The sequence below is a fragment of the Ambystoma mexicanum genome, chromosome 3q (genome assembly GCF_040938575.1).
Source record: "Ambystoma mexicanum isolate Mex_15411 chromosome 3q, UKY_AmexF1_1, whole genome shotgun sequence".
Lineage (NCBI taxonomy): Eukaryota > Metazoa > Chordata > Amphibia > Caudata > Ambystomatidae > Ambystoma > Ambystoma mexicanum.
Genome location: NC_090926.1, coordinates 1,145,590,087 through 1,145,605,025, shown reverse-complemented (window position 1 = coordinate 1,145,605,025; position 14,939 = coordinate 1,145,590,087). Strand labels below are relative to the sequence as shown.

At 49.0% G+C, this 14,939-nt stretch overlaps 1 protein-coding gene across 4 annotated transcripts in view; it reads left to right on the top strand.

The window, feature by feature from the left end:
* Positions 1 to 14,939, top strand: part of LOC138447689 (serine/threonine-protein kinase N1-like) — a 1,645,716-nt gene that overhangs the window by 957,537 nt on the left and 673,240 nt on the right. For all 4 annotated transcript variants that reach the window (XM_069603962.1, XM_069603960.1, XM_069603961.1 and 1 more), the window contains one exon: positions 9,012 to 9,121. In XM_069603962.1, coding sequence (XP_069460063.1) covers positions 9,012 to 9,121 — 110 coding nt within the window. The remainder of the gene's footprint in view (positions 1 to 9,011; positions 9,122 to 14,939) is intronic.

The window sequence follows — 14,939 nt, the reverse complement described above, 5'->3', positions numbered from 1 at the left end:
TTGCCGGGGTTGGGCTCTGACTGCACAGCTATTGCGATTTCCAAATTCTGGGGTGGCTTAACAGACTAGCAGCTGGTCAACTCAGGACAATACCTGCAGAAGGCCACATGATGTGAAGAGACATTGAGGACACAGCAGAAGCAGGGATCAGCAGGTGGGGGTTGTAAAAGGGTATAGTGGGGGTTGTAAAGAGTTGGCTACAGGAAGGCCCATCTCCATCCATGAGAGCATCAACAGCATTAGGGAGCATCTTGGGCCCCAAAAAAGGACAAGGGCATTTGTGGAAGCTGTTCCCCTATACTCAACATTCTTGTCTGCCAGTGAGGAGTGTGATGCCAATGCTGAGTATGATGGCATCATGCATTCAGCTAGTTCCAGATGCATGACTACATATGAGACTCAACAAGAATGGATCCGTACACCATGGTCATGGATGCAGGGAGACTGGCAGGATGCTTGAACACCGAATCGAACAAAGGACACGCCATTTGCAGTTCTCCAGCATGGGGTCTGGCATGGATTCACATGCTCATGAATATTCCCCGTCATCAGGCCGGGAATCCTCGGTAAAGAAAAAATCAGTATCAGTTTCGTTTCTGATCTGTCTTTCTTAGTAGTAACCAATCACTGATCTCTGGGTCATACTGCCCCCAGCCAATGACTGCCATCTACCTAAGCCCCTCCCCTGGCAGCCCTCCTCGGATTTTTACCGCACGTTAAAGTGTTGGGAGTCCTCGTGTTTTAGCTCTCGAGCTTTTACTGCGCTTTCATGCTTTTCCAGGAAATTCTTCTCATTTTTTCGGTTAATCGAGCCTCAAGCTCCACCGTTTCTACTTCCGATAAAGGGGACCTGTTTTGGAATTCTTCTACGCCCCTCAAGGGTGAAGTTTTCGTCGAGTTACGTTTCTTGGAGGATTCCAGAAGATCTGTGGCCTACCTCAACGGACATGGCCCAGGACAAGGGAAGCTCGACGCCCGGATCCAAGCTGTTCAGGAGCTGCCCAGGATGTGGATTGCAAAATGTTTTCAAGGAGGACGAGCATTCGAGATGTCTCTACTGCCTTCATGAGGACAAGACTCACGTGGAGAAGGACTGTGCATTCTGCAAGAACCTGTCGGAGGGACCAAGCAAGATCTTGGTTCCCGCCTCGCCGCCTGGCTGGAGAAAGGCACAGCAGGTGAGAAGGCGAAGAAAAAGTCTGAGCGGTCTTCTAAGTCCTGTGAGGGCGCCCAACAGAAGGCCAAGCACCGCGAGTCTCCGGGCGCTGGTCGGGCTCCTCGGCTGCCAGGCAGGGCGTGACTTCCCCGGCATGATCAACCACGAGCCAGCACTCTGGTTCGGGGAAGAGGAAGTCCGAGAACCCGGGTAAGCTTCAGGAGAGGCCCCGGTCGATCTCAAAGGGAGCCGAGGGGGAGCGAGGCGATGACCCTTCCCCCAAAGCGAAGGCCCAGGACGCACCTAAGGTGGTGAGGGCCTTGATCCACCCGGCAAAGGCCTCTATCGAGGTTGTTGCAGCGGCCCTGGTGAAGCCGGCAGAGGCTACCCCAGTGGAGGCGGCCTCGGGGCCCAGAGTATCCCTGCCGCCGCGGAGGGAATCCTCTTTCCAGACCATCGTTAAGACCCCCGTGAAGACACTGGCGGAAAAAGAGGGGGGAGGGGCACCAGTGGCCCTTACGGACTCGGATTCAGCCTCCGAGGAGGATCCGGTGGAAACCGTGAAAGGCCTCACAAGAGGTTCATAGGCCTCAACGAGAGGTTCGATAAGGTTCAAATCGAAGTGATCGAAGATAGCGACGATGGCGACGACCAGGGCCCAGTGGAGCAGCCATCCCGTGCGCGCAGCCATTACCCGAGCCGCAGGATAGCTCGGCGGCCATTTTGTTGGCTATCCAATCCTTATCTACTGAGATAAGGACGAGGTTACCACGGACCCCGACGGAGGATCCAGAACCAGGCCCATCGGGAAGCCCTCTGAACAAGCGGAGGGGAGTCCACCCCGCTCCGCCCTTCGTGCCCACGAGGCCGGTGGACCCCTCATCCCACTCGCCGGACCCTCGGGAGGATACGGCGACGGGGATGACGACAACGGCGACGATGACACAACGGACATCCCGTCAGCACCCTCCTCCCCCGGGCCTCTCCGCCCGACGAAATTGGCTATTTTCACGCCATGATAGCCAGGGCATCCGAGCTCTTCCAGCTCTACCCTGAGGGACAGAAAAGGGAAGGTTTTCTTTACCAACGACGAGAGGCCAAGAGAAAGACGGTCCTCGCGGTGCCGTTGCTCGATGACATCTGGGATGAGGGGCTGGCTATCCTCAAGAACCCTTCCACGACACCCGCCAAGAGGGACAGGTACGAGAAGAAGTACCTGGTCCCCGATGCCACCCCCTTGTGCCTCAGGGCCCAGCCCACGCCGGACTCTGTTGTCTCAGCAGCGGCCAATAAGAAAGCAGCGGGTGCAGCGGCTTCAACTTCCACTTCCCCGCCGGACAGCGAGGGCAAGAAGTTGGACTCCATGGGACGACGGGTCATCTCGTCGGCGGCAACGACAATTAAGGCGGCCAATGCCTTAGCGATTGTGGCCCGTTACGACAGGGAGCTTTGGTTCAAGATAGCTCCTCTGCTAGACATCCTACCGGACGACAAGAGGGTGGAGGCCCTACAGATTCTGCAGGAAGGAGTGGTGGCGGCGGATCACTTCATAACGGTGGCAACGGACATTGCCAATACCGGATTTCGCCAACTGGGCAACAGGGTTTGCCTTCGACGACAAGGATGGCTCAAGGCGACAGACTTTCGCCAGGACGGCAACAACCTGTTTGGAAAGACGGTGGATGAGTCCCCCCAGGCCATCAAGACAGACATGGCAACAGCCCATGCCCTAGGAGTCCTTCAGCAACGGCAGCCCTTTCGGAGCTCTGGAGGCAGACAGGGAGCTTCCAAGGGATCCAGCGGCGGCTCTTCTACTTACCGCCAGGTGGCCCGCTCCTCGTCCAAGGAGGCCTACAGAGGCCGCGGCACAAGCAAGGAGGGTCTCGCCGCCGTCGTCAAGGCCTCTTCCAAGCAGGACTGAACCGGCTGTAGCGTCGGGCCACCACCGAAGCACCCCACTGGGAGGCCGGCTGACAAAGTTCGTCAGCGTGTGGGAGTCCATCTCCACTGACCGTTGGGTGCTGGACACCCTGGCCCGTGGATACTCGCTGGAATTTCAAAAGAAGTGTCCTGGCATTCCTCCCGTGGCCAGGAAGGAGAATCACATCCCTCAACTGCTGTTGGAGGTAAGGGCGATGCTCAAGAAGGGTGCCATCGAGCTCGTCCTCAAGAGGCTCCATGGCTCCGGAGTATACTCAAGATACTTCCTCGTCAGAAAGAAGACAGGCGGTTGGCGCCCCATCCTGGACCTGCGTCGGTTGAACAGGTACATCAAGGCGCCGTAATTCAGGATGGTCTCCCTCCAGCACGTGCTGGGACAGCTGGAGGAGGGCGACTTCCTATCGTCACTGGACCTGGAGGAAGCTTACTTCCACATCCCCATTCTAAAAGAACACAAAGTTTCTCAGATTCGTAGTCCAGGGGCGTCACTACCAATTCAGAGCCCTGCTGTTCGCATTAAAGTCGGCACCCAGGGTGTTCGCCAAGTGCCTCGCACCTGTGGCGGCGCGGCTGCGCCTGCAAGGGATCCACGTCTACCCCTACCTGGACGACTGGCTAATCCGTGCAAGGTCAAGAGAATTCGCCGTCGAACACACAGCAAGAACCGTCCGCCTGCTTACGGAGCTGGGATTCGCCATCAACTACCCCAAATCCCATCTGGTCCCGTTGCAGGTGGCACTGTTTCTGGGAGCAAAGCTCGACACAGTGAAGCGACTGGCATCTCCGTCGGACGAAAGGACGAAGGCCGTTTTGGGCTAGGTGCAGCGACTGTTAGCCACGGATGTGGCCAGAGTGAGGTCCATCAAGTCCCTCCTCGGGATGATGTCCTCATGCATCTACCTTGTGCCCCTTTGCAGACTTTGTATGCGTCCGCTACAAGAGTGCCTCGACACCCGCTGGATTCAAGCGGCGGGCAGCTTCGAAGACAGGATCCCGCTCGACGAGGAGTTCCGTCGGGCGATTCTATGGTGGAGTGCCCGTGCGCACCTCGCGGCAGGCATGGACTTTCAGGCCCCGGCGTATCAGGGGACGGTAACGACAGAGGTCTCGCTGGAGGGATGGGGGGCCCACACCGGAGATTTCCACGCAAGAGGCCTCTGGCTCCCGGAGGAGAGGTCTCTTCACATCAACATCCTGGAGCTACGAGCCGTGTTCTGGGCGCTCAAATCGTTCCTTCCGTCCCTCAAGGACAAAGTGGTGAGGATCTTCACTGACAACACCACCACGATGTTCTACACCCGGAAGCAGGGAGGCACCAGATCCCCAGCCCTATCCAAGGAGGCCCAGGATCTGTGGCACTGGGCCATCATCGTCCAGTGGATGTTTCTGGTTCCCTTCCACCTGGCAGGAATAAAAACGCCAGGACCAGGTGGATCGGCTCTTTCAACCGTGGGGCAAACCCCAGATCGACCTGTTCGCGACGGCGACAACCTCCAAGTGCCAGAGGTTCGCCCGCAGGTTAACAGAACCGAGGAACATGGGCGATGCTTTCTCGTTCCCTTGGGACGGCTTGTTCCTGTACACGTTCCCTCAGTTGCCGTTGCTGCTCCGTCTCATCAACCAGCTCAAGAGGTCCAGGTGCAGGATGATCCTCGTCGCACCGTTGTGGCCGAGACATATCTGGTTCCTGGACCTTCTGGACTTCTCTGCGTCCCCACCTATGAAGCTGGCGATGGACGCGGATCTTCTCTCCAGAGAAGGAGGCGACATTCTCCATCACGACCCGGAGTCGCTGAACTTGCAGGCTTGGCTCCTGCAGCGCTAAAGTTTGGAGGATAGGATATCCTGGCTGACTGTAGAGAGGTTCTTGCAAAAGCCAGGGTGTCCTCAACTCTCAAATGCTATGGACATAAGTGGAAGAGGTTCTCTGTCTGGTGCCGTGCACAGAAGATTAACCCTCTGCGGATTACGTCCCCTCAAGTATTGCCGTACCTACTGTCGCTGGCCAAAGCTGGACTGGCTCACGCCTCCATCAAGATGCATCTGGCTGCCATTTCCCGATACACCAGAATGGGCGTCCTTGTGGTCTCATCGCCTGGTGAAGGAATTTATGAAGGGACTATTCCGATCGTTCCTGCCGGTGAAGGCCCCTGCCCAGGCGTGGGAGCTCAACGTGGTGCTGATGTCATGATGCATACTCCCGGAGAGCCAGTCCAAGACCGGCAGCCCCGGAAGCACACATCCAGCAACCCCAAATAGGGGCCCTTTGGACACAGTCCTGGCGCCTTTGGTGCCAGGCTCGTTTTGGACATCAGTTGCCTCTTTGAGGCCTGAAAGGAACTACTTTACCTGTGGGACTATTTTGCCACTCGGGCGTGGTCAGGGAAGGATACATACCTGATTGGGGAAGGATACATACCTGGGACTTCTTTGGAGGCTATTTAAGCCACGCCCAGACAGCAGCTCACGCTTCGCTTTGCTCTGCTCCTAGCAGCTGGACGCTCACCGTGTCTGCTCCTGCATCCTGACTCCAGCCACGCCTGCTTCAGTCCTGGAACACCTAAAAGGAAGAAGAGAGGAAGAGAAGGTGAATAAAGGATATGACCTGATATTGCATGGGATCCGGAGCCAACACGCCGACGATCCTAAAAAAAAAGACATTATTTTTGGATTATTCGCGTTGCTCGTTGCAGCGCTGCGCTCAACTCACCTGTCCACAAGAAATTCTGTACTCCTACAACCATCCGCACGTTCCGCTGCATTCCAGCACCTAGGAAGGAAAAGAGAAGAACAAAAGGTGAGCCAGAGAAAACATTGGGAAAAAACTGATTTGCCAGAAGGCTTACCTGGCAATTGCTGGGGGAGAATCCTTCCTCATCTCGGGTCGGCACGCCTTTTGGCAGTACCGCGCCCCGGCCCATATGGGGAAAAAAGAACACGCGCATTAGTGGGTGAACATACAGACATTAGAAAAACCAGCCCAACATAAGTTCACCTGAATTATCCACAGCAAATTGTCTTCTCTACGTGGAATCTTCGCTCTGCACATGCGCTAAAAGACTAAAAGCAGTCCATTGAAAATAAAGGCCAAAAAGGAAGGGAGAACAACCCTTGAACTTGATAAGTCATATACTTACGAAAGCGCCTTATTCATCCAAAAAACCAGTGAAGCAACTGGACCTGAATGCCCGTCCGATAACCAGTGAAGTAACTGGATTCTACCGCACCCTTGCACCAGAAGCAAGATGGAGAGCTCGTCATTTCAAATCTTAAGGTGAGAATTAACGGGAAGGTTCAGAGGTGGTTTGAAGAGAGAGTAAAAGGGGAAAGGAGAGGTTCGACTTGTCACTCCGCAGGTGATTAAAATCCTTTTCCCCATCTACAGAAAGATCTTCCTACGCATCAGACAGGCGAGGTTTGGGGGTCCGGCCCAGTCGGTGTTCCGAGTCCTGCGCATCACCTTAGAAGAGGCCGCAGCAGCCCAGACCTGGTCTCCGTGGGAGTCAGGTGAGCGTTACAGCTGACCAGGCTCATGGGGGCCCCATTCGAGCCTATGCATTCGGCGCCGTTGAAGTTCCTGTCGTGGAAGACAGCATTTCTTGTGGCCATCACCTCCGCACGATGAGTGGGAGAGATCCAGGCCCTATCTTGCAAGCCTCCATACTTGACTTTTCACGACACAAGGGTGGTGCTGAGGACGCACCCCTCCTTTATGCCCAAGGTGCCATCGGACTTCCACCTCAACGAGCCCTTGGTGTTGCCAGTTTTCTTCCCGTCGCCTTCGTCTCCGTCCGAGAGGACTTGCACTCGCTGGATGTGGCTAGAGCGCTGAAGTTCTACGTGGACAGCATGAAGAGTTTTCGGAAGACATCACAGCTGTTTGTGAACTTTGGACCTGTGAATCAAGGGAAGGCTCTCTCGAAGGCTTCCATTTCCAGATGGCTCTCCGGCTGCATCATGCACTGTCACCGGTTGGCAAACCGACCGCTGCCCAGCCGTCCGAGAGCCCATTTGACCAGAGCGATCGCTGCTACCACGGCGTTCCTGTCTGGTGTGCCCCTGCTGGATATCTGCAGGGCTGCTACGTGGAGGTCGACGCACACCTTCACAAGATTCTACCGCGTCGATCGGGACTCCAGGGAGGAGTCCAGGGTCGGCCAAGCAGTGCTGCACAACCTGGTCGCTTTAGGTGAGCTTGGTGAGGAGGTAAGAGTTGCTTAATGTTGAGTTGTTGTATTGCTTAATGTTGAGCCTGTTGCCACCTCCCGTGGTTGTGCATGTGTATACGGCTATGCATTCTTATATTCATGAGCATGTGAGTCCATGCCAGACCCCATGCTGGAGAAGGAACAAGTTACCTACCTGTAACTGTTGTTCTCCAGCATGGGTCTGGCATGGATTCACATGCGAACCCTCCCTCCTTCCCCTCTGCGGCTCTTCACCTGGTCATACTGCCACTTTACGTGCTACCAAATCTGAGGATGGCTGCCAGGGGGAGGGGCTTAGGTAGAGGGCAGTCATCTTTACCGAGGATTCCTGGCCTGACGACTGGGAATATTCATGAGCATGTGAATCCATGCCAGACCCATGCTGGAGAACAACAGTTACAGATAAGTAACTTGTTCCTTCCCTTACCTCAAGTGACCTAAACTGATGTGTCTCTCTGAGGGTGAGGGGCAGATTGATTAACCACAATAGTACACGGAGTGTTAACACTGAAGAATAAAGACAATGCAGTGTGTTGGCGACAAAGTAAATCTGCCAAGCACTTAGGTTTCAAGTATCAAATAATGGGGAAACCATGTGATGACGAACCGTTCAAAAGCAGTATTTTATGTCAACAAACTAAGGAGGACACAAACCATATACCTCTTCAAGAAAGCACAGCAAATTTGGCATTGGTGTATTCAAAGAAGCCTCACACTGGTAGCGAAACCCATATATCGGGCATACAGAAAGCAAAAACTGTTGACTTTGACAGTGCTTATCTTTGTCATGCATAGAATATTCTGGAACAGTGTTTTGTAGTTTGAACATCCAATGAGTCAGAAAGAGTAAGAAAGGTTTCACATTTATGCTCTGTATCATACTTTTATTGAGATTTCCTACCGTGACATTTTTAACACCATTGTGCTTTCAAAGCAAATACACATTGTGCTAGATTAGATGTATTTCGACCTCGCCCTAGGTATCGTAGGACCTTAGCTGTTGGACAGCTATGTCCTGAAAGTAGTTTGATATAAGAGGGAAAATGATAAGAAAGACCTGAAAATAGTCAGATGTAAACATGAGGAGAAGAAAGGAAGCGGAGTGTGAATGAAAGGTGACAGCTTCAAGGTGTGAATGGGTGATTGAAATGATTTTTAAGGTATTCGAGTTCATGAGTGGCTCGGGATGTGCTCAGGCTATCCTAAGAATGTGTGGAAAGCATACATGGAAAGCAGCTACATCATGCACATGAAGTCAGATTTCTTTCCTTTGAAGATCGTAGTTCTGCTATAGGACCGTCACGGATCACACTTGGGCTGCCTAATGCTCACCAAACACATTTATAAGTTATTTAGATGTAACACTAGTTGATTCAACCTGTATCAGGGCTCATCAGTGATGCTCCCTATTAGCCTTTTCAAACAATGGAGTTTCACGGTCAATACAAATCAATAAGGTACATTTTAGCTATGCTAAGCGGTGCATACAGTTGTTCATTATTTGATTTTTAGTATATTGTGTGCTTTACAATTTTACAATTGTATCTTTGTTCATTTATCATTTAAGCTTTTTATGTAGCTGAGCCCTTAGAAATACAAAACTATAAGAGTGCATATATGATAGATTCATTGATTTCCATTAATAGCTCATAAACACTTTCTGTAAAAGCCTCTTTCTGTCTGAAAATCATCCTATCTTTGATTAGATGAAGTCTGCGCTGTGCTCAAGCTGGATAATGGTGTAGTTGGTCAGACCGCTTGGAAACCTGTTAGTCTGCAAGCCTGGAACCAGCCCTTCACTGTGGAGCTGGAAAGGGTGAGTGAGTGCAAGATTACTTTTTACATGTTTTTGGGGTGGACTTGTGGCTACTATGATTTGTAGTTTGTTCCTATCATAAATGTTGGTTTCGCTTATTTGTAGAGCACTCACGGCATAACTTAACCAAAGCTTGTCAGAAATACAACGGTGGGTAACCAGGTTATAGAGCGCTCGGAAGTGTGTTTCAAAAAACAAACCAAAGTTTATAAATGCCTAATCACTGCTGCAATCCTTTGAGATGATAGGTCTCCCCAGACCTATGCATGTACAAACAAATATGGATCTCTGGATTGCGCTGTCCGAATTACTAATTCCAAATGAACATATGAGTCAATTGCATAAATGAATAGAATTCAAGTCCAATTTAACACATTATTTTCATAAAACTAAAGCTGTTTATTTGATCATAGTAAAGGCCCAATTTGTGCCAACACGTATTTCGACCGACTTCGGTCTTTCTCAAGGCAGGGCCTGATATAACATTGCAACCAATTCATACCAGGTTATTGTACCATTACAAGTTAGAAGTAATTCTTGAACCCAAACAATCCGAAGATAAAGATCCAAAAAATAACATTATACATTTTGAGGAAATGAAAGTTAATTGTAGAATGAAGTCCAAAAACATAAACTAACCATGTAATGGTACGTAAGAATTGAAATATTTGAAAAGGAAGGGAAGAGGGAAGGAGAAAAACAAAAACACATTTAATTAGAGATGAACTATTTGTTAAAATGCGCAATTGTATGTCTAAATTAATCTGAACACTGTCGTCAAATATACAAAAGTGAACAAGATGAAAAGATTCTGATTTGTGAATCCCAATATAAATCATATACTGAAGTCAAAGCCAGGTCTGAAACTGGCCCAATGCAGAGCCATTGAAGCGAAGGCTCAGATTAGGCTATGCCACTATAGATTGTTAGTGGTTAGTACATATTGTGAGATGATCATATATGCATGCCCTGTTATCTCAGTTGACATGCATGTTATAGACCTCTATGGTGATTCAAGATGAGTAAGACCAGTGGTCACCTAGTGCTAAAATATGCCTGTGGATCAAGGTTGCCATCCATTGTGATAACATTAAGGGGACGGTATATAATGATGCAATCCCAATGCTATTTTGTATTCTCGTTTATAGTTTACATCGAATCCCTAGAGATAGCATAACGGCACAGTGTAGTTTTATTTTCTGGGTGAGGGCATCTGTTTTGTTTGTAAATCTAGAAGTCATTCTGGCTCTACTTCATTTGTATATCAAGCAATTCATGCGTTTTGTTGACAAAAGTTGTAGTCCGGTTTTAGACTAATTTCATTTATGACTTAACAGTACTGTAATTGTTTGTCTTTGATGATAGTGATGTTTGTGAGTTCTCAGTTTTTCTGTTTCACATAAATGTTTGCATTTTTTGTTCCTTCTTGGGCTTCATTGAAATAGCAGGTCTGCACTGCCACGCGGAAAGCCGGTCATACTTACAGAAACTGATTGTCATGCTTCCACTGAGACACCATCACTCTTGTCAAGCATAAGTTTATGAAAATGGTCAAGTAAACATGAAAGATGTGTATATTGGGATGTGTTATGAATGTTTTTCAAAGTCACTACCACTGGTAGTACTTGAAAAGCCAACTTAAGGTTAGCAAGGTTTCTCACAACCCCAGCTGAGAAAAGCCACTCCCCTAAGTAGCAACAACCAAGCAGTCGGGATGAACTAAGGAGGAATGGTCACTGTTTAGTACAACAAACACTTAACAGAACAGGTAAGTAAAAGACGCACACATGTACATTCTTGAAATAAAAAATATGTATTCCAAGGCAATACAAAGGCACACTTTAAATGTAAGGTAAGTAAAAATATATTGGTACATATATACAACTTGCAGTTAGGTTAGTCCCTTAGAGTTACAAGCTACTTTAAGTTACTTAGCATATATTCACACATGAAATGCAATCTTTAAAATTGGGGAGAAAAAGATGTTAATCATATGTTAAAGTTAGGCATTGTAATTATAGGGCAGTCAGTAACACATACTAAACTTTAGAAGTCCATCCCTAGTCTACCCCAAGTCTCTGGTTTAGGTGTCCCAAAAGGTTACTGAGGAAGGAAGTGAGCAGCCAAGAGGGCCCACTCAAGTGCTGGTACAGTACCAAAGTTCAGTTAGTGCTGGTTAATTAAAGCAATGCGGAATAAGTACTTAAGTCACTTATGTCCAGTTTCAGTGATAGGAGATGCAACTACTACCCCTGGGGGGTTTCTTAGGGAGGACCCACAGAAGTACTGACCCAGGCACCACCACTATGGGCCAGTCCTGCCTAGTTCAAAGGTAAGCAAAACTGTATGCCCAATGCAAACCCTCTTGGGAAGGTGGTAGTTCAAGAGATAAAAGGGATCTCAGTCCCCCAAACCCCTAGCAAGTTGGGAATGGTCACAGGTGACCATAAATTGCTGGGGGAATAAAAGCTCAGCATTGCAGTTACCTTGCAGGGTCGTTTGGTTGCTGGTTCTAGGACGTTTATCCCAGTCATTTTAAGGTTCCTTTGGAGCCCTAAGACTGTAGGGGTAACACCCAGATTTGTTTCCATAGTAAAGCGGGAGCCTTCATGGCGATCTTCACAGATGCACTTCTTTCTTTGACATCGGACAGGGTCAGGAGGAACTTTGTGGCCGATCTTCGGTTGCCCTGCCGGTTCGTCTCATGGTGGAGGTCGGCACAGCAGGTCCTTGAGGAAGCCTATCATGAGTTCCAGTCATTTCGTTAGCCAGAATTCCTTGTACCGACGAACAGCTGATTTCGGGCCTTGCCAGACCAATTGCAAAAGTGTACACTCCAGCAATGGAAACACAAGCAGTGAATTTAGAGTAGGACAGGTGACTGGTTATTCCCTCCAGTCCAGAGATCTTCCCTGCCTATTTGAAGGTTGAGGTGTGCAATGTGGTGGTTCTTAGTGGGCCAGTACTCGTCTCTGCAGAAGTCCTCCAGCATCTCTTGGTCATCTTCTTTGGATATCTTCGGGTGCAGCGGTAGGTTTGGTTTCTGGTCCAGTTTATCTCCTTCTATCCAGAAAAAGGACGGGATGACCCCAGCCCTCCAGTAAGCACAATCCACACCATTGTAACTTGGCGGTGGCTGTCCAATGGGGGAAAGCCAGTCTCCCAAAAGCTTCCCAGCAACAACCAAGTCTCATGGAGAATGTGGATTGGGGGCAGACAGCCCCCTCCCAACTTCAAGCCAGCATACATACAAAGGAGAGCCTTAGTGGGCTGCTTGCAAAAAGCTCACCAAAGTGTTTGAAGCATGAGAGCCCTTCCCCACCTGGGAAGGAAGAAGGATTTCTAAAAATGGACAGACCATCTTGAACACGACTTAAAATTAAAGGGGGTTCCATTTTGAGTATATGGTCACCTTTGATGCATTATCGCGGGCTGCAGCAGCAGACCTGTGTGATGCACTCCAAAAATAGGTCAAACAGGTAACAGCTACCAGCCTGTTCAGAGAATAGCTGGAGAAGTATTAAACATTCTACTTTGAACAAAGTTTAGGGGATACAGAGAGTCCCCACAGCTCTCCATGGAAGATGGCCTGTGCTGCCATTGGTACATTTCACTGGTCACAAAAGGGAGGTGACCACTCTTGTACCGAAAACGGCATTGCAATACAGACCCTAGGGGTCTGTCAACGGACCACATAAGGTGACACAGGAAAGCATTGAGCCAAGAACTAAGGGGAATGGTCTCCCCTTCACTGGAACCTTGTTAGAAAGCTCCAGTGATCCCAAAACCAAAGTGGATGCAGAAGATTAAAATAGCTCACCTACCTCCTGGAGTCAGTGAAAGAAATCCCAGAGAGTCCAGCAGTATTGCTGGGAGGCTCGAGGCAGAAAAGGTAAGATGTGCAAAAAGAAAATATCCTTAACAGGGGGGCAAAAGGGAGGTACATTTAATCACTTGCCACAAAGCGGGGGTTGATCAAATTGAAGTCTCATCCATGGATTACTTTCAGATTCGGACATAGAACCAACTATGAAAACTAACTAGTATTAGCAAAGGCAACAGTTTTGACTTGTTGTGGGTATTAAATGGGCATATGGTTTCAGGGCCTGGCAAATGCCTATGTACTCGCACTGTTTTGCAGCTCTTATCATATTATGGGCAGGTATTATCATTATGGAGGTTTCTGGATAATACCTATTGTGACGATGCACTTCTCCCCTTTCTCATGAGGCTAGGGAGGTGAGGCTGTTAACCAAAATTCCCCCTATGGGTTGTTTAATGCGCAAGGCCCTCATGGGGAGGGACGCCCCTACTGAGGATGACCACGACCATCTGGGTGTTGGGCAACACACCCCCACCCATATTCACTTGCGCTTGCATGTGTTCTTCAAAGCCAGCATAGTGTCCTCTTGAAAATATCTGGCCAGAGTGTATGCACATGTATCTTAAATCAGCTGCTCAGAATAAATTGTTTCCTTACGATCAGAAGCTCAGATTTAGGGTTTATCGTGGAAGGAACGTCACAGTGAAATGTGCTTCCCAAACTGTGACATTCTAGGCTGGTGTTTGTGTTTTTCATTCAAACAATCAGCGCTTTTTCTTTTGAAAAAAATCAAACAAGATTGGTTTACAACTCTGAAATGAGTGGGGAGAGCTCAGTATGCAACCTGCAGTCACAGGATCAATCATCGGACCCGAAACAACCTCCTCTGCCCCCAAATCTGCACAGTCCCATGGAGGTAGGCTATTGTTGGTGTCTCTGGGCAGGAGGAATCTGGCAAAAGAGATGTAGCAACATTTGATTTCTTTTAAATTCAAGACATGGTCTGAAATATCTAAAAACAAAACAAAAATGTTGGCTTGTAATAAAAGTCTGGCAATAAAGTGGTAACAGATGCCAAATAGTGTGCGTAGGGTAGCATCTGAAAGCAGTGCCCGTCAACTGCCTACCTAATACCCATTCACAACCCAAAACTGTTGCCTTTGTCTGTGCTCGTTTGAACAGCACTTCAGTGCAAGAACACACATACTGCTTTAAAATCAAGTGGCTGAGGGCACATTGGGTTGAGCATTTTGTATTCCATTATGTGAGACAGGCAAGGCATCATGAGAGGAACACAGACACAATGATTCAAGTTTGTTTACATAAACCTTTATTTTGTAAAGAAAGGGCTTTGGAGACTGCCTAACTTGCCCTATATCTATAATGGGAGTAGTCCCGACCATCAACAAAGCTGTAAATCCAAAAGTCTGCCAAGTTAGTCAAAACAAGTGTATGTGTCAAACCTATGCTTGCATTCATGCTTGCTAATACAATAATGTGCATGGGATTGGACTAAATAAAAAGGGTGCTTCAAAGTAATTGTCATGATCGTATTGGAGCTGGTCCACAGCTCTCTTGCCAAAGTCTTGAGCCACTTGGGATTTGGCATGCGTTACTCGGCTTTCAAAGGCACTGTATAAAGTTCTTTTTGCAAAGTTCAAACAGTTCTGGTCGCACAAGTTCAAAGTTCTTTTAGGTAACAATTCCTCTGTCACCACTCCTCGGGACCTCTACTAGTTGACAAGAATTTCTCAGTTCACAACATATTGATATATCGGAGCCTTTCGACAACGCCCAGTATTCCACCGCCGCAAGCGGGACCACTCTAACACCTTGGCTCTCCTCACAGTTATTCAGCAGTTCAACGTATCGGAGACTTTCGATGAACACACAGTACTTCCGGTCCGGTGTGGGACCACTGTGATGCCTGGGCCTTTCATTGTTTTCTCTTCTCATTGTGCCCCTAGCACGTTTCTGCAGTTACAATCTTGGCTT